Here is a 24,752-nt window from a genome sequence, read left to right on the forward strand (position 1 = left end):
AAGTCCAAACATTATTCCTACTACCCCCTCCCTAAGTGAAATCTGTTTTCTCCATGAGCCACTTGGTACAAGTTCTTCCCCAAGTCACTTTGCGGTCTTGCTGCTGACATCCAGAGATACCTACAGCCCCTTTCGGGGGCCAGGGCAGCTGTCCGGCCCGTTTGCCTTTCCAGAAGGGTTCTGACAGCTCAGCAGAGTCCAAGAACATGGTTTCCATTACACCTGACCTAAATGCTGTGCATCAGGCACAGAGATCTTGCCGGCTCCTACTTCAGAAGCTGAGCTTGACCAAGTTGAACAAAGCCAAAGAAACCAATCCATTCATTCAAAATGGTTCCACAAAATTTCTTTCCATTTGCAGAGTTATCTACAAGTTTCACCGCATCTCATCCCAAGTCCCCAGTTCCTGGGGAGGAGGTGAGAAGACGCAGGGATGTACCTCCCCCAGCACAGGGTTGTTTTCTCTCCTGACCAGGCCAGACTGCTCTGATGGCCTCACAAAAGGTCGCAGTTCTGAGGCCTCAGTAGCAGGCTCAGAAGGTGGTAGAGATCCTGAAGGAAGCAGCCAGATGCCACTCCTGAGGAGGCCTGTGGTAGCAGATATGCAAAAAGTCTATGCATCAAGGAAACACAGCTCCAAGGTTGGGCCAGGTTGAATTGCACATCAGGCCTCCAAATTGTATTTCCCAGGTCAGATCCTCAAGTGACTCAGAAGCAACCTCAGGCTTGGGTGGCACACTCCAAAGGGGAGGGCGGGGTACACCATTCCTGCTGGCCACAACCATCCAGGTGGCACATTACTGCATGGAAGCCTCGGGGCTTGAAGAGGTATCTCTGTAAGGAGCGCCCCAGGCCCCAGCTAAAAGCTCACCTACAAATGAGAATGCCTGGGAGAAGATCTGATGGAAGTAAGTGGATGGAGGGCACAAGACCTCATTCGATACTCATCAGCTTTTCTGGAGTTTTCTCAAGGGGAAATGACCATGTAAGCATGAGGGTCCTGTTATATCCAGAGGTGCTTTCTAGTTCCTCTTGACTCAGTGGGAGACAGGCTTCATTCACAGAGATGATGTCTGCACTCCAGGGGCCGCAAAGAGCCTGAGGCTTGGGTGATGATCATGGGGTTCTCTGAGAACCAGCGGTCCCCCACCCCTGACCATCCCGTGAGGATGAACTCATTCCCCTCTGAGATCTTTGATTCTGTTCCAAGATGCCTGATGTTGACCTGGAGCATGCCTTTGGGAGGGACAGCATTTAGATGGAGGAACTATGTAACATTTCACTTGGAGCTGAGGCCAAAAAGGTAGAGGAAGCTGTGCACAATACTCCATGAAATTAAAAGTTAACCAGACAAGAGCAAATGCAGCAGGGCCGAGGCGTCTAACCTCTTCTCCTCCGGCACCAGAGCATTTCGCTCTGAGAGGACCCTTTGCTGGGTCTGTGGGTGCTTCTTTAATTGAGGGAATGGAGAGCAGAGCAGGGATGGAGATGGTGGATAGGGTGATGACATAAATCATTATAAATAGCAAATCTGGAGCAATGAAATTTCAGAAACAAAACCCAAATAAACCCAGAAAATCATCTCTAGCCCCAAGGTATCTTACAACGTTACAAGGTAACAAAAAGGAAACACCTTTTTAACCTAGGTCAAAGGGGGGGGAATCAAGGGTAAGCAGATGAGGCTACATCCTGTGAGCACACGCACGCATGGCACATCCCCGCCCCTCCTGCTAGAGTCTCTCTCAGTGTCACAGGCTGAAGTCACGTTGCTAAAGCCCTCCCCGACCCCCACTCTGCTCCCCGCCCTCCCATCTAGCCCAGATAACACCTTCTCTCTCTTCCAATCCCCGACCCCACATCCAGCACTCTGGCTCTGGCTGAAGGTAGAAGATAACTACGTCAGGATGTTGGACATGAACTCGTTGAAGCGCTTGGAGTACTGCTCAGGGTTCACAGTAGAGATCTCGGCCCCCGCCTGTAATACACAGAGGCCTGAATCAGGAGGTGGCACTGCCCCGCCCCCAGCTGGGTGGGCCACCTGGAGAAATCATTCCCATGTCTCAGAAGTGCCTTGGCCCTGCTTCGCTGATTCACAATCCCAGGGCTGCACCCACTGAAGTAGGAACAAGGCAGTGGGGAGACGGCAGAGAGGCTCCAGAGCTCTGTGGGGGCCCGTTTGGAGAACAGTAGCTTGAAGCCCATGGGGAAACAGGCCTCTGGGAAGCAGCATGGCATGTAAACAAAGCTATTACTGGCAGTCAACAAGATGCATGACATGCCCAGCAGCCTGGGGGAAAGGAGCCAGAGAACTTGGGAAAAAACAAGTTGGGCGTTTCAGCCAGCTGCAGCATGGGGACGGGGTATAGATGGCAAAGAGAGGACACAAGGCAACTGGGCAGCGACAAGGGGCAGGAGGGTGTCTCTGAGCAGGAGCCCCCCGGGGCCTGAGGGCCCACCACCCGGGCCTAGATGGAGACAGGGAGAACTCACCCCATGTTTCACTGTTTTGGCAGCGTGTGCAGCTTTCTTCTTAGCGTCATATGGCGTGAGGATGTCAATGATGGCCATGAAGTACACCTCCTTCTTGGGGGCACCTGAAGGGGGAGAGGAAGCAGGAAAGGAGGAAGAGGCAGGGACAAGGGCAGAAAGCATCTGTGTCCTTCACCCTTCAGATACAACATCCAGATTCATCCCTGTCACTTTGAATCTGAGAAAAGAAATGACCCGTGGAGTCCTTCTTAGAAGCTTTCATAGCTCTCATCTTGTTTGATCTTCACAGCTACTCTGTGGGGTCGACATGACACTATTTAGGAGGTTCTGTCCCTCCCATGAACCTGAGCTAAAACCAGGCCTTAGCTATCCAGGACACGCAAAGAGGTGAAGGAAGGCCTGACAGAGAAGGACCCAGGGCCCCAGAAGACAGAGTTACTGGTGGTAACCCTGGATGGCGGCCGAGGGCAAAAAGAGGCCAGAGTCAGCAGTTAATAAGGTGGAGGCCCAGGCACCCACAGGGCATCTAAGCAACAGGCCTGAAGCAGGGGGTGGGATGAGGGCTGGAGGGGCCTGGCAGGCACAGGCTCCTACTTACTTTCATGGCTCTTCATGGCATAGACGTCAACAGAGGGGTCAAATTCCCCAGGTCCAAAGAACCGGGGAAAGCTGAGGAGGTTGCCCGGGCTATCTGGAGGCGTGCCGTAGGAGCAGAGCAGGCTGCCGCCCATCCCGTCGTTCTCACACTCCTCGTCCTCGGCCCGCTCCTCCACCTCCATCTCCTCCTGCTCTGCCCGGTCCACATCGTGGATGCCCACCAGCAGGCTGTAGTCCATGATCTTCAGCTGGGCCAGGAACTAGGGAGGTGGGGGAAGGAAAGGCGCAAGGCAGAGGTTAACATGGGACATCTGACGTGGCAGACTGGCATCTGGAAAGGGGAGAAAAGGCACTCCTTCAACTTAATTCTCCCACTCTGAAACACAGCAGAGCACAAGACATCAGAGTCTCTGCCCTGGACAAGTTCGATGTCTAATGGTGAAGACAGTCACTCCTCCAGGGCGAGGAGCTGTGTGAGTCCAGCAGTGGGAAGAGGGCCTCCCTGAGGAAAGGAGTCGAGGCTGATCCTAGTGAAGGAAGACAAGTCAGGCAAGTAGAGGCTGATGGAGTGGAAGCAGAAGGAGCCCTGCACAGAGAGGGAAGAGTCAATTCCATCTGGGACTGAGCGGCCACGGTGAGCTGGAGGAAAGAATGGAATGCTGCACCGTGCATTCCTCCTCCCTGCAAGCGCTCCGCTCGGAGCAGCACTGTGCTTGAGTCTCCTGAGCTAGGACTCCATAACCTGGAGAAGAACGAACAGCGTGGGATGACGAGGACGGAACAGTCAGCCGGCATTCCAGTTTAACTAGTGTGAGGCCAGTCATTGCTCCAAATCCTCTGTGCACTAGCCAGCAGCCACCGTCAGCCATGTGCCCGGCCTTCTGCTGTGGTCACACAGCAGCAAACTGTCCAAATGACCTAGAGAACTAGATGGAGAATCACAGCAGCACCAGAGTGGCTCTCTCTAGAGGCCCACGAAGTCACTAAAAGCACAAGCAGCCCCGACGGTAGGTCAGCAGAGTCCTCTGAGAAAGGCGAAGCGCACCACTGCAAGAACTTCCGGACAAAGCCCTCTCAAGGCCAAGGGAGAAGTGGCCAGGGTCCCAGGAGAGAGACTGCGTGAGCCGCACCCTCTCCTATCCGCCTGCAAACGTTTACAAAGCAACAAGCCAGCGAAGACAAATGAAGGTGTCAACTGTCTTAAATCCTCTTTGCAGGCAGAGCAGGGAGGAAAGTAGGAAAAGGAGGAGAAAGACTCTAGACAAACCTCAGAATAAAGGTACAAACACAGTAGGGGGTGGTTAAGATAAAGCTTCCTAACAAAAAGAAGTTTGTAAAACCCATGTTCACAGCAGCGTTACTCACAATGATGAGTGAAGGTTAATTTTATGTGTCAGCTTGACTACACTACTGGGTGCCCAGAATTGTGGTCAAACGCTATTCTGTGTGTGTCTGGGATGGTGCTCATGGAGGAGATTAACACCTGAATTGGTAAACTGATAAAGCAGATTGCTCTCTCTAAAGTAGGTGGGCCTCAGTCAGTCAGTTGAAGGGCGAAAAGAATAGAAAGGCTGACTCCTATGAGTAAAAGGAAACTCCTCCTGCCTAACTGCCTCTGAGATAGGCCATCAGTCTTCTTCCTGCCTTCAGACACAGACTGAAGAAGCATCAGTTCTTCCTGCGTCTCGAGCCTGTTGGCCTCTGGACTAAAACTACACCATCAGCTCTCTTGGGTCTCCAGGTGGCCAACTGCAGACAGATTTTGGGACTTTTCTCAGCCTCCATAATCCTGTGAGCCAATTTCTTATAGTAAATATCTATCTATCTACATCCTCCTCTGCTTCTCTGGAGATGTCTAACTAGATTAACTAGTTAATCTTAACTAGAGACCAAGTGTCCATCAATGGATGAATGGGTAAACAAAATGTGGTACATACATTCAACGGAATATCATTCAGCCTCAGGAAAGAGGAAGGACATTCTGACAAAAAGCACAGAATGGATGATCTTTGAAGACATTATGACAAGTGAAATAAGCCAGACACAAAGGACAAACACTGTATGATCCACTTATAAGAGATTCCTAGAGCAGTCGGCTTCATAAACACAAAGCAGAATGGGGCTGCCAGGGGCAAGGAAGAAGAGGGAATGGGTACCGAATTTTCACTTGGGAAGATGAAAACGTTCTGGAGATGGATGGTGGCGATGGTTGCACAACCATGTGAATGTACTGAATGCCACTCAAAACCAGTTTCAGAGAGTAGATTTTATGTCATGCATATTTTACCACAATTAAAAAAAACATTTTCTAAAGTTTATACAGTTTCGTTGTAATAAACAGGCTCCCGAGCTATTAAAAATAGGAGGCACCAAGTTATCAAGTGGTGTAGATATCACGTTCATTATTTAGCACGTGTCCTCTCCAAAGAACTTCTCCACAGGAAGTCCCCTGCCAACCAGAAAGTTGCAAGGCAAGTGGAGAATCTGAGCCAGAGAAAGGCGCGGTTGGTGGGTCTTAATGGTTGGTTTCCTGTCACTCTGACACCTGGATGCCCCCTCCACTATGGGTAACACAGAAAGGAAGCTTGAAGCGGAGTTTGAAAAGGAGGTGATAACAGACGAGAGAAGAAATGAGGGGAAGCACTTCAAACTGAGTCACACAGGTGCGGCCAGCACAAACTGTGTCCCCCCAAATGGAACGCATACTTGCGTGAGCTTTAGATGCAAGCAACTACCCACATGGCTCAAATCACCACCTTCCTCTTGTCCACACTTCTGGAAGTAGTGAATTCAACTTTCCTTAAGGTGAAGGAGGCTTCTGTTCTGGGGACAAGAGCTCAACCAAAGCAAAATCATGGGTAAGTACTTACCTCTACATCCCGTTTCAGTTTTTCCAAGAAGTTCTTTTTACTCTCTTCTCCTACATGCAGCTTCTGCCCTTCGTTGAGGAAGTCATTGTCTTTGAAGGTTGGCAAGTCCTTGGCCTGAGAGAGCAATAGCAGTGTTAGGCTGGCGGCCTGCTTTGTGCACCTCCAAGGCTGTGGGTAATGATACAGGAGAGGAAAGGGTCTTTGGCACAAAGACAGCCAACCTGCTGATAAACAGCTCTGTCCAGGAGTCTACAGTCCCAGCTTCGGACAGGCAGAGATGGCAAGTATGTGGCAGGAGTCAGACAATGAGGACTGATCAAAGGATTTCCTTCTGGGCCTGGACTACCAGGCTTGAGCTACCTTGAGCTCAGGGCTCAAGCAGCCACTCACTGATTCAGGCTGGGCTGAGGTGGAAGCTGCCAGCCCTCTAGGACTACGAAGAGCCCAGCAACGGCAAAGGTGAAAGGCTGGTGACCAAGGCCTAGGCCAAGGATGAGGACAGGCAGGAGCTTAGTGACACAGTACTTCACATCCACAGACTGCGTGTCTAGGAACTAGGCTGGACAGCAGCAGAGGAAGGGACCGCAGGGGTGGGAGAAGGTGTTTCTGATTCCAAGTGACCCATTCCACAAGTGATGAGCACAGACCCCAGCATACCTTCTCCTTGTCACTCGCTTCTCTGGCAACAGTAGAACCCTGAAAGGATAAGAGCTGTCAGGAGAAGTCCGAGCTGAGGCAAATTCCGCTGAGCAAAAAAAACATGGACCAGTCTTTAGGGCGAGGCAGCGGTGAACTCAAGTAGACTGGTTAGACTTCTAGAGGGGCCAGGAAGCAGCAACTTGTTCACTTCCTCTGTCACAGACTGGGTACAGGGCTCTGACTATAACCAGACCCGTGCTCGGGAAACAGGGCTGAACTGAGAGACTCAGTCCCTGCCCTTAAGGAGCTCTCCTTCTAACAGGGGAGACAGGCAGTAAGCAGGAGTTACACAGTTAATTAATCCATTAATTACAATAGTGCAAAGTGGTACAGGTGAGAAGGCAGAACTCTCCAAGAGCATGCAGTACAGGACCACGGTCTAGACTAGACAGAGGTGTGGCCAAAGCCTGCCTCCTGGAATTAGTGATATTTGAGCTGAGCTTGAAAGGCTAAGTAGGAAGTGATTAGGTGGGGGAAGGTGGAGGTGGAGAAGAGGGCAGGGAGGGAAACAATGGCAGGCAGCCTCTGTGAGGTGCTGGGGGTGTGGAGAGCATGGGCACCGTGGGAGCAGAAAGGAGGCCAGTGCAGGTAGCAGAGAGAGGGAGAGGGGTCTGAGGGACCTGGGTCAGGAAGCCAGGTTTGGGAACAGCGGAGCACTGCGGTTCACAGGCACAAGTGTGTTTTTCACTGTGTCTAGAAATGTGCCTGTGCACAGTCCACGAGGCCTGGGCAGCTGCCAGGGTGTGTGTGCAGCACAGCCTGACCCGCCCTGCTGCCTTCGGGGAGCACATCCCCCGACGGGAACTGAACACTCATTGCACATAAATAGGGGACATTTGCGGCTTGAATAACCTGTCACTGTCACCTGGACATGAGATAGCCTTCGGCTCAAGTGAGTTAGGAGTATCAACTCTAGAGCCACTTGTCCACACCAAAACCTATGCCCCGGCTTTCCCAACATGTGGAAGCTGGAGTTGCAGCCCCTCCAAGCCTCAGGGAGAGAGGGCCACAGAGCTGGGAAACACAGAGCTCTTACCTTGAGGTCGTACTTGCGATGTACAGTGAGCCGATGGCTGAAAACGTTCCTGGTGACCACCATGTAGGTTTCCACACCATCCACAGTCAGTCGGTACATGCCCAGGAACTGTGGCAAAAGGGTATTGCCGTGACATTCCACTATGAACTAGAAAGGAAGGGAAGAAGGAACAGGTGAAGGCGCCGGGACAGACAGGGCTCTTCCCAGGCTCACATGCCCCCTGGGATTCTAGCCTCTAGACTGGTGGTGGTTTAGTAGCTCAGTCATGTCCGACTCTTGCGACCCCATGGACTGTAGCCTACCAGGCTCCTCTGTCCATGGGATTCTCCAGGCAAGAATACTGGAGTGGGTTGCCATTTCCTTCTCCAGGGAATCTTCCCAACCCAGGAATCAAACCCAGGTCTCCTGCATCACAGGCAGATTCTTTACCGACTGAGCTACAAGGGAAGTCCCGTCTCTAGACTAGCGGCTTCCAAATCAGATTCTGTGAAGTCATGGGGCTCCTCTAAGTCATGGGGCTCCTCAGACCTGCAAAAGGCAAGACCACCCCTGCCCCCAATTAGCAAGGCAGACTGAGAGGCTGAGCAGGCCGTGCAGAGCCTCTTTGGTTTCATACGGTTGGGATTCTGCAGGAAAATCACTGATCCCGGCCGTGCATCCTCTCTGCCAGCCTGATATGGGAAGCCGGAGGGGAAAGAGGGAGCAAAGGCAGGGCTGTGATGAGGCGTCTGGGGAGACAGAATGGCTTCGCACTCACCACTCTCACTCGCGCCAGACCCCAAGGTTTTCTGCTCTAACTCCCCAAACGCCAGAGGGCCCCTGCACCACCTCTCAGGTGCCCACCGAGAAGCCAGTTTTCCCTGAAGACCCAGGCAAGCTTCAGACAGGCACCCCCCGCTTTTCCCATGGACAGGTTCCAGAAGAGAGGCGAGAGGGAACGGGAAAAGCAGCGGCCCCACTGAGCCGACAGGACCTCTCTCAGAAGAAATGAGGCAGGTGCCAGAGTGTGAAAACCCCCCACCTCTGACGAGAAACAGCTGGTCAACTGGCACTGCGTCCATAACACACCTTCATTCCTTTTTTTCTTTTTCTCAAGGAGGCATTTTACCTCACAGAAACACAGCCCCAGGGGAGGCAAGTGCCTGCTTATCAGGAAGCACCCATTACCAGAGAGGACCCAGCCCCTCCGGAAGCTCTACTGGAGGCTCCTCTCCCTCTTCCAACCCATCCTCTGCTGCTGAGGCTCACGACTCACCATACCTGGTGGTACTTCTTTAAGATGTTGTGCATTTCAGCCACATCCTCGCTTGAGACAGTCTTGATCACAAAGCGCCGGTCGTAGGTAGTGAGGAAACGTGTGCCACACCGGCCCTGGCTGTCACTGTTGATGGGGGCGCTGCGTGTCACTGAATTCTGATGGACCAGGACAAAAGTTGGTCTTGGAAGGGGAAATAAGGACTCTGACTTTTACTCTGAGTCTTCTCTTATGGACCAGACTGCTCTGAAGCCAACAGCACTGCGGTAGATGAGACCTTACCTGCCCCCTTTCTCTTGGGAAATTCACATCTCTCCCAAGTCTTCCTTAAGAGAGACCTGAGTTGTTCCTCACCACCTGCTCCTAATCCTTGACTGTGATGAGAAGAGGACCGACTGTGAAATATTTCTTTTCATTCTGATCTTAGAGAGCTGCTCTAGAACCTAAAATTCGGCCTCGGAGGTTAGGGGCCTGGGCTCTAATCCTGATGCTCACATGTAGCGTGACCGTGGGTGAGCCACTGCACTTCTCTACTCCTGAGTTGCCTCATCTGGAACACCAGGAAGCGGACTGAGATGGTTTTCCCAGTCTCTTGGGGGTGATGAAGACAAAGCTTAGGCAATATTCAAGAAGTCAAGCATAAAGAAGGAGTGGATAGAGTTGTCTTTATTTCCTGTTATGCACCCTCATGCTGGAAATCTCTTCCTAAGGCAGGAAGCTGGTCCTCACTGCTCTGCCAACACCTTGCCCCTCGCCTCAAACTCCTGCTTCTCTGTGCAGAGCTGGGAGGCAGATCTGGGGAGCGTTTCTGGCTTTGTCCCTGCTCCCTCCAGGGCCCCACTCCTACCGGAATCCGAAGCAGGAGAACCCTCAAGCAGGGAGGGAGTAGGGGAAGGTGTGAGTCAACCAAAGGAATGTGTTCACCAACCAGATGCCTGGAAAAGACCTCCGGTGGGTCAGAAGACAGAGGATGGACAAGAGCAGCTCCACCCCTGCCTCATTTCCAGGGGGCATCTCCTGCCTCTCTCAGTCACTGGTAGTCTCAGCGAAGAGTCCCCTCCCCGAACACCATCCTCCCTGCCCCTCTTCCAGTCTTGAGCACAATTATTTGCCCACAAGACTATTAGAGAAATAAAGAGGATGTGGTTAGATGGCCAAAGGGAAGGGAAAGAGCCACTGTGGAAGGAGATACCTCAACAACCTAGGGTTGCACTAATGGCAAGAAGTTTTCAGAAAACCTCGTGCTCTGGTCAGGGCATGAGAGTTCAGGGTTTGGACCCAACGGGAGGGGCTGGAGGGCGGCCCACCACCTCTTGGACATGACCGTTCCTGACTGCTCAAGGCCCTGGCATCCCTTCCTCCTCTCACGTCCCCTATCCCTCCTCCTCAGGAGGCCCCCTGGAGCTGGTGGAGAGGAGAGGAGACTCTGCTTCTTGTGGTCTACTCTGTGGAAGACTTCCCAGGAGCGGGGTGGAAGGAATGACAGTATTGTCCAAGATGCGGGCATCCATTTTATATTGCACTAGGCTGTACATTCCTCTTCCCCCCCGACAGACAACTGAAAATCAGCTATATTTTTTACTGCTACACAAGTGAAGTGGAAAATTCTCCCACCATCATCACCAGGCTGTCTGCCAGGGAAAGAAGTCCAAGGAAGGTGCTAGGTGGAGAAGTGACAGAAGCCACAGATGGTGAGTCACACTAGAATGTCCCTGATATTGGGACTGACTCCTCCCAATAGGTCAAAGGCCTCTGTGACATGATCACCCCCTAAAAGGGGCAGCTTCCAGCATGTCTAGCCCCCTCCCAAAGTCAGGACAGGGGACAAATTTAGGAGATGGCACTCATACCTGGCAAGAAGTTACACTACCCTTGAAGTCTTCCTTTTCTAATCTGTCTTATCTGCTCTAAGAGGCCTCATCTGCTGCTGGCAACAATTCTCTCTCTTTTAAGTCAAACTACGGAGAAGGGTTCTTCAGCCTAGACTGGGAATGTCAGACTAAAATGAAGCAGCTTCCACAGACCCCTCTCCCTCCCCCTGCGCTCCCTCTGAGGGAGAGGAGCCTGAACCTAGGAGGCACCATCAGAAGTACTTCTAAGGCCCTCATTCCTCCAAGAGCCCACCAGCACTGGACAAAGAGTACCAGGGTGGAGTGAGACCTGACAGGAAGACACAGCACATGAATAGTAGACACATTTTTTTCCTCTACTTGTCCTGTGGCTTCCTGACCACCCCCTGCCCCCCACCCCCACCCCACTCCCTAACCCTCCTGATTTTGCAAAGACACTCCATACCTGGTAATCCTGATCGTCAATCCCAAACCTCTCCCGGAGATTCCGGAACACCATGGGGCAGTACTCCTTAAACTTGAAGCGGCTGGGGAGGTTCTCTCTGGGGAAAAGCAGAGACATGTTTCTGTGAACTCCTTGCTCCTCTAATTCATACATCAGGGCTTCTCAAGCTGTGGTCCACACGTCACCTGGATCGGAATAATCTGCAGTGCTTAAAATGTAGCCCTCAACATTCTGGAGGTAAGTCTGGAAAGCTGCATTTTTAACACGCACTCCAGGTGATTCTGAGCATGTGAAAGTTTAAAAACTTCACATTCCTTGGGCACATTCCTTAATCCCTTGTAAAAAATTAACCTAGCTGTATATTTATGATGTGTACTTTTTCTGAGTATATGCTATCTTTCCATAAAACTTACATTGAAGCGGAAAAAAAACCTTACCTGCAGAGAAGTGAGACTGAGTGTGTGCCCTCCTTCATAAGTGCTGAACTTGCTTCAGAAAGGTGGCTGCATGTGAACAGCTGCTGTGAGGTAAATGTCAGTTTGACAGCTAAAGGAAAAGGCTTTTCTCATTAAAGGACCCTGCTCCTCTGGGGAGGCTCTTACCAACACATCCTGAAAACGGTTACACCCAGGAGGTCCTGCCCTTGGCTTCCACTGGGATGGAAGGGGTGGGTGCTTTCCTAAGTCGACTGACTGGGATCCTATCTTTTTATGAAGCCTTGTTTGCTGGCTGCTGGCACCAATCTACGTCCTCCCCACTCCTCAATCAATCCACAGACTTTCAGGAGGGAAGAGAATTACCTGAAGTGATGCCTCCTCCAAACCCTCCATCCTGACAATAGCCACTGTGCTTGGGAACAACCTTTCAGAAATGTGTCCCTCTATTCTCATCACAAGGAAAAAAATTTTTTTTCTTTTTCTTTATTCTACACATATATGAGATGATGGATACTCACTAAATTTATTGTGACAATCACTTCATGAATTATATAAGTCAAATTATCATGCTGGACACCTCAAACTTAAGACAGTGCTGTATATCAAATATATCTCAATAAAACTGAGGTGGGAAAAAAAAAAAGAAATATGTCCCTCTGATTACTCCAGGATAGGAGACTTCAAGGAAATAAAAAGTAGTGGCTTCTCATGAAGGCGGGTCCTTGTCTCATAGTAAACAGCACTGCAGTCTAATAACCAGCACATAACAGTTGTTGAAAAGACAAAAGGAATCAGTGAAAAGAAACAAAACAAAGAAAAAAACAAAGATATTGGAAGTTCACTTTCGGCCAAAATGTCAATGCGGTGGTGGACACCACAGACCCCTGGTACAATGTGGTACACGGTTGACACCTGAGCCCTGACCTCTGGCATAGAACAACTCCTTTTCCTGCCTCAGAGGTTAGGGCTGCCTTCCTTCCTTAAGTGGTGTGACACTGAATATAATAACAAATACATATTTAGTCTTTGTCCCTGTTTCTGGCACAGAGTTCATACAATCTTTGGAATTTGCTAAGTGGTAAGCAATAAAGGTGTATTTTGTTCTTTGTAACAACCCCCCTTCAATCACGCCTGAATTTAAGTTGATGAGATGACTTCTGTTACACCTCTAAGGATGGGTGCTCATAGCCAGGGGACCAACCAGGACTAGAGGGTTGGAACTTTCCCAGGCCCCTGCCTTCTAGGAAGGATAGAGGCGCTGCAGGCAGAACCAACTGCCAATGGCCAATGACTTCCTCAATTATGCTGTTATAAAAATCCAAAAGGACAGGGTTGGGGAGCTTCCAGTTTGGTGAACACATCGAGGTTTGGGGCAGGTGGTGAGCCTGGAGAGGGCCTGGAAGCTCCCTGCCCCTTCCCACACACCTTGCCCCATGCCTCTCTTCCCCCAACTGTTCCAGAGTTGCATCCTTTTATAATACGCCAGTAACCTAGCATGTAAACTATTTTCTCGAGTTCTGTGAGCCACTCAAGCAAAGTAATCCAACCCAATGGGAAGGGTCGTGGGAACTTCCAACCTATACAGCAAATAGGTCAGAGCACAAGTGACAACCTGGACTTGAGACTGGCATCTGAAGGGGGGTCGGGGCGTAGTTTGCAGGACTCAGTCCTTAACCTTTGAGACCTGATGCTCACTTCAGGTCGCTAAGACTCAGAACTGAACTGAACTGCAGGACACCTTGCTAGTGTCCTACAGAACTGCTTGATGTGGGAGGAAACCCACATATCTGGTGTTAGAAATAAGCAGTTGTGTGCGAACAGAGGAGAAACATAGCTTTCTCTTCTACACAGGTGGCCACTTAGCAAGTAACAGCTATGAAGACAGACAGCTTCCAGAATATGATGTTATTACTTACTATGGCAGAGAGAGGCCACTAATAGATGTTTTCAAATCAAGCTTCTCCTCCGGGCTAACAGTCTGGGAATGGTGGGGTGACAGAATTCAGCTGGTGAGGTGGTGGGGACTGTGGGACAATGGAGAGTGGAACCAAGATTCAAATGCAGAAAGGAAGAGAGTGTGAACAACACATATTTCTTGGGTGACCCACAGAAGGATGAAAGAACCTCTACAAGGCTTAGAGGAGGTCCCAAACTGTGCCAAGGGAAATGGCTGCTCCATCAAAGTCTGAGACACCAGTTTTAATCCAAGAAGCCACAATGAGCAACATTGGGAAAAACGATTTTAGATAGCAACCCTGAGCACCAGGCTCAGCCTGTTATTCACACACTAGTTGGCTGCATCCCAGGTCAGGAACATGCCTGGCAGGTCTTGCCTCAGACTAAGATCAAGATAGGGCCACTGCTGTCCGCCTCGTACTAGACACCTCAGCTCCTGGGCAGCTCACTGTTACCTAAACTGGCCCTAGATGAATCACCCTGTGCCGAGCCAGTCCTGAGGGACACAGAAGGTAGGCTGATGGAAGACCGAGATGACAGGACAGTACAAGGGGGAGAGGCACACAGTGAACACATTTTCCCAGCCAGTTTTCCAGCTCTGTGATCCAGGAGTTGCTTTCACACCATGCTAGGCGCTTGCCTGCCCCATGACGGTTGAGGTTTTGGGAGGCTCACTGCCTTGAGGGAAAGAACAGCCTACAAGACCGACTCAGCAGGCCACTTACTTATTGAAGAGATGATTGTCCACCTTGATCTTGCTGTAGGCTTTGAAGTCATCTGGCATTAGCATGACAGGGACAGGGACATTGCTCAGCTCATTGATCTGCAAAGCAAGGGGAAAATGAGGTTCTCAGCCAGGCCACCTGCCTCAGAGAGGTAACATGCGACACCATCTCACCAAAGATATTTCCGCGGATTCCCTTCTTGTCTTTATTTCTGTTCTTCTCTTTGAATATTTAATATGTTCCCAACTTCATCTCTACCTATTCTAACTCTCCCCACCTGATAAGGCCCACGTCCTCTAGGAAGCTTTTCATGATTCTCCAGACTATAAATGTTCTTTCCCATCTCGGAATTCCTAAAGCTTTGTTTGTATCCCTCTTCTGGCCATCTCACAGCCTCCCTCACACTGTATTTAATGCTCATAAACCTCACAAGCCTGCTTGACTGTAAGTAGGCAAGATCATATCACTGACCCTTTTAAGCAAAGATCATCCACCTGACTCTTGGAGGCTCCACACAAGCTACTTGACACCATGATTTGCATACAGTGGATACTATGTATGTGTATTTATCAAATGCAAAAATAAATGGATCAGTGAATAAATATCACCCAATATACGTTGAGTATTCACTGAGGCCTTTGAACATCTTCATACAAATTAAAGATCACTCCAGAAAGCAGCCTGGGGCAAGAAAAAAGCTGGGTGGGTTTATGTGGGTGTATAATTCTTACCTCCAAAGTAAAGAATTAAATTTAAAGTGAGCAGAAGAGGCAGACATCTGGCTACTGGCTCACTCTCACTCTCCGGATTAACTGCTTTCATCAGGCCAGTTCCTAAAGCCACGTCCTGCCTTGGGCTGAACTGGGGGAGAGTGGGAGGGATGCCTTGCCCCCACTGCAAACAAACCTTCTCATTGTCTTTCATCCCCTTCAGGGAGCTGGAGGCTGCACAGGGAACTGGCCTCCCACTGATGCAGAGCTGAGAAGGCAGCTCCTGCCCTTCCCCATCCCAGTTTAGCCAATTAGTGGCCTAATTAGCCACAGATGTCCTCTTCCATCACGGCAGAGTATTTGACATTTGACCCTCAACCCAGTTGCCACTAATGCATTCAGGATTTAGAGAGGAAACCTTAGTCCTGACTTAATGGATAGGGGGCAGGGGGAGTACAGTCTTGGGTCTCTCGGATACTTTCCTTGCAAATCCTATTATCTCAATGAGGCCCCATGCGGCAGTGAGGGAATAACCTAGTCATTAGGACTCCTCCAGGAGCATAAATGGGGGGAAATACCATTTAATTTGCTGCCCCTTTCATGTTCCAAAGCTTTTTTATTTAGAAATGTCAGAGGATGGAGGAAGTTCATATTAATGCAGTAACTGGGCGGGGGAAACCATTCCTTCCTAGAGCTGGTGAAAAACCCAATTTACTCCTGGGGAAACGAAGGATATGTGTACGGGGAGGGGCCGTAGGGTAGTAGTGTTAAGTTGGCAGTGGTGCAAGAGCCTCAATAAACTGCTGGCAAAACTGACTGGCACAGATATAAAAGTATATCTTTTATGATTCCATTTATATGAAATTCGAGAATCTATAGTGAGGGAGTCCAGTAAGACATAGCCTGGGTTGGGCAGTCGTGTGGTTGACTGTAAAGGGACATATGAGGTGCAAATTCTAGGGTGTCAGAAATGTTCTATGTGTTGTTTAGGGTGATGATTCCATGGGTATATAAATTTGTCAAAATTGATCAAACTGTATGCTTAAAATTTCCAGCATCCAGGTCTGAGATGTCCACCACTGGCTAAACCACCGCAGACATACACAAAACCACCCCGCAGTTATCTTTCCAGGGAGTGCTCACAAGACAACCTGATTGTTAAGAGTGTGCCTACAGAGGAAACCACTCCACTTCTTGTCTCCCTGCCAACAGAAACAATTCATGGCAGCCGTGCCACACCCTTTTTCCTGGCATATTAAGTCTGGCTCCAAGATTTAAAGAAGTTCATGGCTCTTTATGCAATTCGTCCTTTTCTAGCTTATACCTCCATCCTAGAAAGAACTTACCACTGACCCAAAGAGTATTTTATACTAAAAGGCTCGGTATCTGCTACTGATTAAATCTGAGTTAGGCTAAAATCAAGACTCTATGCCATGGTCAGGGCTTGTTACTGGGAGAACTAGGAAAGACTAGAACACCCAATTGAGAGGGGTTAACTGCCTCTTAGCCAGGATGAATTATTCTAACAAGAGCTGTTCATTATTAATTTTCTGTGTAACTCAAAAGTGTGGCATAGTTTGAACAGTTGTAAGCTGGTCAGTTTTTAGTTCTCAATTCATTCTATTCTCAACTATACAACCCAACAGCAGGAAATTTCTAACAGATAATATACTGCTGAATAATCCATACAGCTGAACTATGTAGACTCACCCTCATTTCCATTGGGCCACATGTAGATGATTCACTCTAGGGATTAGCTGTACTATTTTTTTTTTAGTTGTGCTAAATTTTATATCCCCAGAGAGTTCTATTCAATTTCAGTTGAACAAGCACTTGCTGAAATACCTACTACATGCTTCATTTCATGTTAGGGAGAAGAGTGTGCAGCAAGGGAGCGTTGTGTGCACTGCGCGCAGAAAAGTGGAAGGCTTCTCCTCTTACTGGGGAGACGAGACAAACCCATGATGCAGTAAAACTTGAAGTCAAGGGGCCTTTAAGTAAGTCAGAACACAGGGGCGGCAAACAAAACAGCAGATTCAGAGCAGGGTGAAAATACGGCGAGTCCCAGCGCTCACACATCAGGCTAGAACGGAACCTAACGCCCTGCCTGGGATCGCCAAGAGCACTTGACGCTGGAAGAACCTACGACAAGGTCACGTTACACCCTGCTTAAAAACCTTCCATGGCTCCTCACCAGCCTCAGGGTAAAGTTTTGACTCCTTAGCCTGGCATCTAAAGTCCTTCCAGATCTGAGACTCGGCTAAACTTGCATTCAGTTTACGTCTCTCAATGTAGCCTTACTATGTGCCATTACTGTCCCAGAAGCTGTAGACACAAAAACGAAAAGATAACGGTCTCTGTTTAGCAGGGAAGACAGACAACAGATAACAAATAAAATGTGATGAGTGCTATAGAGTCATGAATGCAGGGAGACGAAACAGCAGACTGAGAAAAGACTGATCTGGGAGTTCCCTGGTGGCCTAGTGGTTGGAACTCCAGGCTTTCACTGCCATGGCCCAGGTTCCATCCCGGGTCAGGGAGCTGAGATCCTGAAAGCAGTGCAGCATGGCCAATAAATGAATAAAATTTTAAAAAAAGATGACTGCGTCTGCCTGGGAGTGGGAGAGCTGGTTGCTAAAAGAAGCTATAGAGAAATACAAGTGAGAAAGGCCTAAGAGGTAGTTTGCGAAAAGAAAAAAAAAGAACAAAACCCAAAACCCAAGGAAGGGAATCCCAGCTGTGGGAACTATAAGCCTCAGAGGTAAAAAGTATACTGCCCATTTTTGGTCGGGGGGAAGGGCAAGAGGAAGAGTAGCAGGATAGAACAGAGGCACTAAGAAGTGGAGGGAAAGAGTACAGGAATGACAGGTGAACAGCCCTGGACATTATCACTATTAGTAAATAACAGTTGCTCCTATTCACGGCATGTCTATAAGTGGTCAGTTCTCTATATTATTATGTATCTTATATCTCACATATATATATTTTATTCTGTATTTCTAATACTTAATAGTCACATGAAATATTATTAATCTGATTTTGCCTTTTGCAAAAGATGCAAGGTACCTCGCTCAAGGTCACACAGATAATATGTGCAGAGTCAGGATTTGCTCCTAGGTCTGCTGGTGCCAAAACCTGGGCTGTTGACACTGCTGTGCAGTCCTTTCTATGGGCAGCTACCTGGACTAAGGTAGTGTTTTCCATTCCTTCCCTCTGTCCTAATAGTCTTCAAGGTAAGTGTTATGCTCATTTTATAGAGAAGGAAAATGAGGCTCAGAGAGAAAATTACTACTCCAAAGCTATACTAAGGCACACAGCCTGAATCTGAACTTAATTTGTCCACTATATAATAACTTGAACTTAACTGTGTAGGCAGTGAAGACTTCTCAGGTTTAAGTCCAGGAATTCACATGATCAGATGGGTGATATAGAAAGGTAATTCTGGAATCAAGTAAGGCTTGGACAAGGCAAAGATAAGAGACAGCAAGACCATTTATAAGGCTATTAGAATAGTTCCCAGGTGGCGCTAGTGAATCTGCCTGCAAACGCAGGAAACACAAGAGACACAGCTTTGATCCCTGGGAAGAGAAGATCCCCTGGAACAGGAAATGGCAACCCATTCCAGTAATCTTGCCTGGAAAATCCCATGGACAGAGGAGCCTGGTGGGCTACAATCCATAGGGTTGCAGAGGTGGACATGACTGAACGCATATATACACACACATAGGTAATGTGTGTGTATATGTTCAGGTAATAGGCTACAGCAGCAAAAACAGAAGGAATAAAGCTAAGGGAATCATCCAAGATATGGCTAAATAACACTTCTTCTGTGAAAGCTTCCCTGTCTTTCCCAGGCTGAACTACTCACTTGTTCCTCTGTTCATCTTTATATCCTGACTATCACATTCACTTGGGTAATTACTTGTTTACATGTTTGATTTCTCCACTAGACTCTGAGCCCTGAGAAAAAAGAGACTATTTTACCCATTTTTATGTCCCTAGCACAATGGCTGGTACATAGCAGTTACACAATAAATGCTGGATGGAAGGGCGGATGGTTAGAAAAAAGGGGACTGAAAGATGACTAACACTAGGAAAAAGAGATGGCAAAGCTGGTGTGACCATGCCAAAGATTCACGGTCTGGAGGATGGAAAAGAAGATTAAGGTTAGCTACTGAGGCTATGACCAGAATGTAATGAGTCTTAAAAGCCCAGGAGAGAAGAATAAACTTCACTTGGTAGACAAAAGAGAATGACAAAAAGCTTTGGAGTGTGAAAGGCTATGACTAAAGCAATGTTTCAGGAAGATCTGCCTTTCTTTACTATCTAGCACACTTCTGGGCCAACCTCCCTCACCTTCAGCAGAAGTGCGCTTGCGGAATGCAGCTCATTGGAGTAGTATGATGCAGAACACATTAGGGTGGTAAGTCTGTTGTACCTCACACCATGTAAGTGGTTCTGGGATTATCCACATGATCAACTCTATGAGCCATCAGCATAAATAATGAGGACGCTAAAACAAGCTGTATGAGAACTTAGGAGCAGTGAGTTCACTCTATGCTGATCTGACTGGACATGAAAATTCAGTCGCTAGTTCTAATCTGGTGAACTTCTGATTCCAGGGAACTCCAACTTCCCTGTGTGACCTTCACAGGAATTGCTACCCAGGAAGCTTCCCTACACGTGCCAGGGTTGTGTGGGTGGCTCAGCCATGGGCTGGCCACCGGGCAATCATTTGTTACCTGCCACCATCAGAAAACCTGACAAGTTGGGAAACACATTCCCGAGACCAAGGAGGTCCGAGTGAGACTGAAACTCCAGGAAAAAAAGAGAAGAACAGAGAGCCACAAGGGCCAACAAATCCACCCCTGGGTTTATTCCTCTTTTTACACCTTGGTTTTTCTGCTCCTGGTTTTGAGTCTCAGCGTTCTCTGTGAGGTGAGAAGGTGTGCTGGAGGACAAATTCATCCAAAGGCTTCATAGAGCAGAAATATTTACTGAAGATTTTTAAAGCAGCAGGAGAAAAGGAAAAGGCAAGGAAAGGAGGTTCTGGGTCTGCATTAAGCAAAGAAAGTGTGTGGACAGAATGGGGGAAGAATGTGGGGGAGAACTGAGCAGACTGAAGAATAAATCTGTTCCTCACACCATTCACAAAAAATTAAAATGGATTAGAGATCTAAATGTAAGAGTTAGATCTAAAAGAGTTTTTCTTAGAAGACTCTGAGTTTTTCTCAGAAAAAAATATCGGAGTAAATGTTCATGCTCTTGGGTTAGGCAAAGCATTCTTAGATATGACACCAAAAGTACAAGTAATCAAAGAAAAATAAATTGGACTTCATCAAAACCAAAGAAAAATAGATAAATTGGACTTCATCAAAATTAAAAACTTGAGCTTCAAAAGATACCATCAAGAAAGTAAAAAAGATAACCCGAAGCATGGGATAAAACACTTGCAAATCATGTATCTGATAAGGGACCTGAATCTATAATATATAAAGAACTCTTACAAGTTAATTATAAAAAAATAAATAGCCCAATCTTAAAATGAGCAAAAAAGTAATTGGCAAGGGATCTTAATATGTCTCCAGTGAAAATATACAACTGGCCAATAAACTCATGAAAAGATATTCAGCATCATTAACAGTCTAGGAAAGGAAAACAAAATCACAATGAGATGCCACTTCAAATCTACTAAGGTGGCTGAAATAAAAAAGACAATAACAAGGGTTGACAGGATTTGGAGAAATTAGAACCCACATACACTACTGGCAGAAATGTAAAATGGTACAGTCACTTTGAAGAATCAGTCTGGCAGCTTCCCAAGTGGTTAAACATAATTACCATCAACCTCTCCTATTCCTCTGATCACTGGGGTGAGGCTTCATACATACCCAGTTCCTAAAATGGCCAATAGGTTATCGAGCCATGTCTGCCTCCTCTGATCTCTACATACTTATCCCAGGCCATCTCGTCCCTAACTCCAGGCCCCCCAAATTGTACTTCATCCACTAAAACACTAGTTTCTCTCTCTTTACTAGTTCTCCTCTAACAAATCCAAAGTCTTCTGATCTTGTCTTCCTTTTTCCTCCATAAAGTCTAGGGGCTGCATCTCTTGTCCATGACAGGAGGTCCTGTTTCAATACTGAGTTCAAAGGCCTCTTTTTCCACCCAGAAGTAAATCACCCACCTCATGGGAGAATATGCAACTGACCTGTGCTATAGATAAAGATGTATCCATCCTTCATCTACCATACACCATCAGCCAGAGACCATCAATGTCTAAATGCTTAAATAGGTGAGAAACTAAAGAAACAAACAAAAGGTGATTTTTTTTTTTTTCCCCTAAAAACTTAGATTGCAAAAAGTTGCAGCCGTGGGCTCTGAAGGAAGGTAACCTCCAAGAAAGGCTATCAATCCACCAAAACAAATTGATCCTGACTCCCTTGAGGACTGCAAGATTTTATAGTCTTCTGGGGAGATGCTCCATTTCACATGGGGACCCACAAAATCCTAGACCTTATTGCAAGTCAAGAGGAAGCAATAAAACTCTTGAGTAACCGATCTTCAAAGCTGGGCCTGTCAAGGACAGCGGTGCCCAGTACATTTCCCCTGAGGTGCTTGCTCAGTATATCCAGAGGCTTGGGTCTTGCTTAGAGTCAATGTCTTCTCAGATAGCTCTCAAATAAACTTTCTTAAAAATTAGCAAAGAAAGAGGGTGACTGCCTAGTCAAAGAGAATCTTGGATACCTCTTCATTAGCAGAGTTTCACTGCCTGCCTATGGGAAACCAAGTACCACACACACCAAGGGAACTGGCAGGCACAGGCAGACACACCTGAGCATACATTCAGGTTCTCTAGGTGATGGACAGGGAGGCCTGGCGTGCTGCGATTCATGGGGTCGCAAAGAGTCAGACACGACTGAGCGACTGAACTGAACTGAACTGAACAAGACCATGATTCCTATCCGTCCTGGAACTTGGCTGAGAGGCAGGACAAGGAACAGGAGGCAAATAAAACAAGACCTCTCATTCAAGCACATCATCAGCCAATACAGCCCATGGTGTGGACAATGAGCTGCATTTTTTGCTCTGCAAAAGACCACAGGTGAACTAATTCTCCACTCAGGGCTCTCATTTCTTCATGTATAAAATAAGGGTCTCAAAGTCCCTTCCAACTAGCAGTAATATTCCTGACTTTCAGACCATTACCAGTTCTCCACAGAGACAGGATGCCTTCTAGTGAGAAGCAAGCTCCACAACAAATTCAAGGATTGATCTCCAGGCAAGGACATAGGGTTCACATATTTAATGACCCAGTTTCCCTTGCAATATTGTCAGATGACCCCTGAGGCAGCAGGAAGCAGACAGAACAAACTCTGCTGGACTATTGGATCAAAGCAGCTCCCAGAGAAGATCAAATAGGTCAATTCTAAAGGAAATCAACCTTGAATATTCATTGGAAGGACTGATGCTGAAGCTGAAGCTCCATGTGAAGAGTTGACTCATTGGAAAAGACCCTAATTCTAGGAAAGGTTGAAGGCAAAAGGAGAAGGGGGCAGCAGAGGATAAGGTGATAAGATAGCATCACTGACTCAATGGACATGAACTTGAGCAAACTTTGGGAGATAGTGGAGGACAGAGGAGCCTGGCGGGCTACAGCCTGTGAGATCGCAAAGTTGGACACCACTTAGCGACTGAACAATAGCTCCCAGAGGTCTAGGCGTAAAGCTAGACCACAGAGAACCAGTGGTTCTCCCCACCCTAGCCAGGACCTTCACCTCAGTGAAGTCTCTGAAAACAGTAACTCAGCCAAGACCAGGAAAACTTGGTTGTCTTCATTAGACCTCACCATACTCATGCATTTCCATATTAGAGGTAAAACCCTGGCCGGGACTGTGGTTCATCAATCTCCAACCAGAGGCTCTTCCAGTAAAGCAAAGCAAAAAGTCCTGCTAGCCGTGCATCCCTTTGTCATCGCTTGGTCTTGTGGGCAATTTCAAGTGCTCCGAGAAGTCAGGGAGCCTACAGAACTGATTGATATCCACAGAAAACTCAAGCCATTAGCTTCATTTTCCTCATTCCCAACTTTTAGCTGGTGAAGTGGCATTTCAAGTCTTCATACTTCCTCTCATTTCTGGTGTAGGAACTCAATGAAATGGTCAGAATGCAAGGAGCAAGTAGTTGGAAGAGAAAGAAGACCCCAAACAAACAGGACACAAAGTCCTCCAGTTCAAACACTGTGCTGGGTTCCAACTTCCTAACAAAAACTACTGGACAATCCCAAAGCTACCCAAGGATCCAGGGAACCTCTTATCCTAATCATCGTTACATACAATAGAAAGCACAACACCTGAGAAGTCAACATCTTTGACATGAACCCCACAGAATTCAGGTCCTCTACTATGAATGGTCCTCATGAGCAGGCCTCACCTCCTCTCAGATGGTTACACTCTCCCTTCCCCCTAGCCCAGGAAGACCCCATGGGTCCTTCCATGGTACAAGGAACCCCGTGCTTCTCCAGTGGATACATCTTCAAGAAGAAAAAGACGAAACCCAGGGAAGATTTCCAGTCGGTGGTAAGGAGGTCTGCAGGATGGGGAAACTCTGAGCAGCCACATCAACCAAACGACCACAAACAGAGGAATACTCAGGGAGACTAATGCCACTTGCCTCTCAACTGGACAGCGAGCTAGGCAGCCCATTACAAGGAACAAGGAGGAAAACAAATGCAACTAACGGGAACGAGGTGAGAAGAGAGGAAGAGGGGATAAAAGCCCTTTCATCCCACCCAGGCCTTCTCTCTGCGCTCCGGGGGCTGCCCGAAGCCAGACGCATGAAGCTTGAGGGGCTGGAGGGAAGGAGAGGACGCGACGGCACGCCACCGTCGGTGACACCAGGCCTCGCGTGGCGCGCGGGGAGGCACACCCGGCTGGGACAGCGTGCAAGGGTGGGGTGGGCGTGCAACTGGCTTGGCTAGGGGTTGCAGGCGTCACTGGCTGGGCCTGCCAAGCGAGGGCCCTGGGGCTGCGGGGGGCGTGAACACGCGCGGGGCCGCGCTCGGAGGGGCTGGTTACCGTGTGGTTCACCCCCCACATCAGGACGCTGAGGATCGGCTCGCTGGCCCGGAATAGCTTCACTTTCTGGCACACGAAATGCTTCTTCTTCGTCTTGGTCTTGCTGGCGCTGAGTGGCGCCACCGCCACCGCCGTGGTGCTGGTGCAGTTGGACGACATGCCCGGGGCGGCGGCGGCGGCGGCGAAGGCGGCAGCGAAAGGGGGGGCGGCCGAGACGGCGCACGAGCCAGCGGTCCCAGGCCTCCCCCGGACCGATCCCCACCCCCCGCTCCCTCACCGCGCCATGGTCGCGCCCGTCCCGTTACCTCCCCACCCCGCCCCGGTGGTTCCGTCCGCCCCACGCTCCGCCCTTCCCGCCCCGCCCCGCCCCGCCCCAGGGAGCTGGCCGGCCCGCTCCGCACCCCGCCCCGGGCAGTGCCGCAGCCCCGCCGTCACCAGGCCCTTTCCTCCCTGCCTGGGTGGTACCGCCCGTCCCGGGGAGGTAGCGGGCCGCCCAGCCTGCTCCTCCTCCCCGGGCCCGACAGGAACCAAGCCGGCCTCCGCGCGCCTCAGAGCCCCGCGCCCTAGCAGGGAGGGGAGGAGGGCTGGGTAGGTCTCGCAGACGACTG

The 24,752-nt window shown here is 48.9% G+C and overlaps 1 protein-coding gene across 2 annotated transcripts; it reads right to left on the minus strand.

The window, feature by feature from the left end:
- Positions 1–1,821: 1,821 nt before the first annotated feature.
- On the minus strand, positions 1,822–24,409 carry PIP4K2B (phosphatidylinositol-5-phosphate 4-kinase type 2 beta). Of its 2 annotated transcripts, XM_052657841.1 has the most exons (11): positions 24,145–24,212; positions 21,282–21,373; positions 14,361–14,458; positions 11,243–11,339; positions 8,953–9,105; positions 7,693–7,839; positions 6,615–6,653; positions 5,958–6,071; positions 3,089–3,347; positions 2,491–2,594; positions 1,822–1,975 (listed from the first exon to the last, which is right to left on the minus strand). In XM_052657841.1, exons 2-11 carry the CDS (start codon positions 21,306–21,308, stop codon positions 1,895–1,897), a joined length of 1,119 nt encoding a protein of 372 aa, XP_052513801.1. In that variant the 5' UTR covers positions 21,309–21,373; positions 24,145–24,212; the 3' UTR covers positions 1,822–1,894. The 2 variants fall into 2 exon arrangements, with proteins under 2 accessions (XP_052513801.1, XP_052513800.1); XM_052657840.1 differs by lacking the exon at positions 21,282–21,373 and having other exon boundaries at positions 24,145–24,409.
- Between the last annotated feature and the right edge of the window lie 343 nt (positions 24,410–24,752).

This window comes from Budorcas taxicolor, chromosome 19, assembly GCF_023091745.1.
Source record: "Budorcas taxicolor isolate Tak-1 chromosome 19, Takin1.1, whole genome shotgun sequence".
In the NCBI taxonomy this organism is placed as follows: Eukaryota; Metazoa; Chordata; class Mammalia; order Artiodactyla; family Bovidae; genus Budorcas; species Budorcas taxicolor.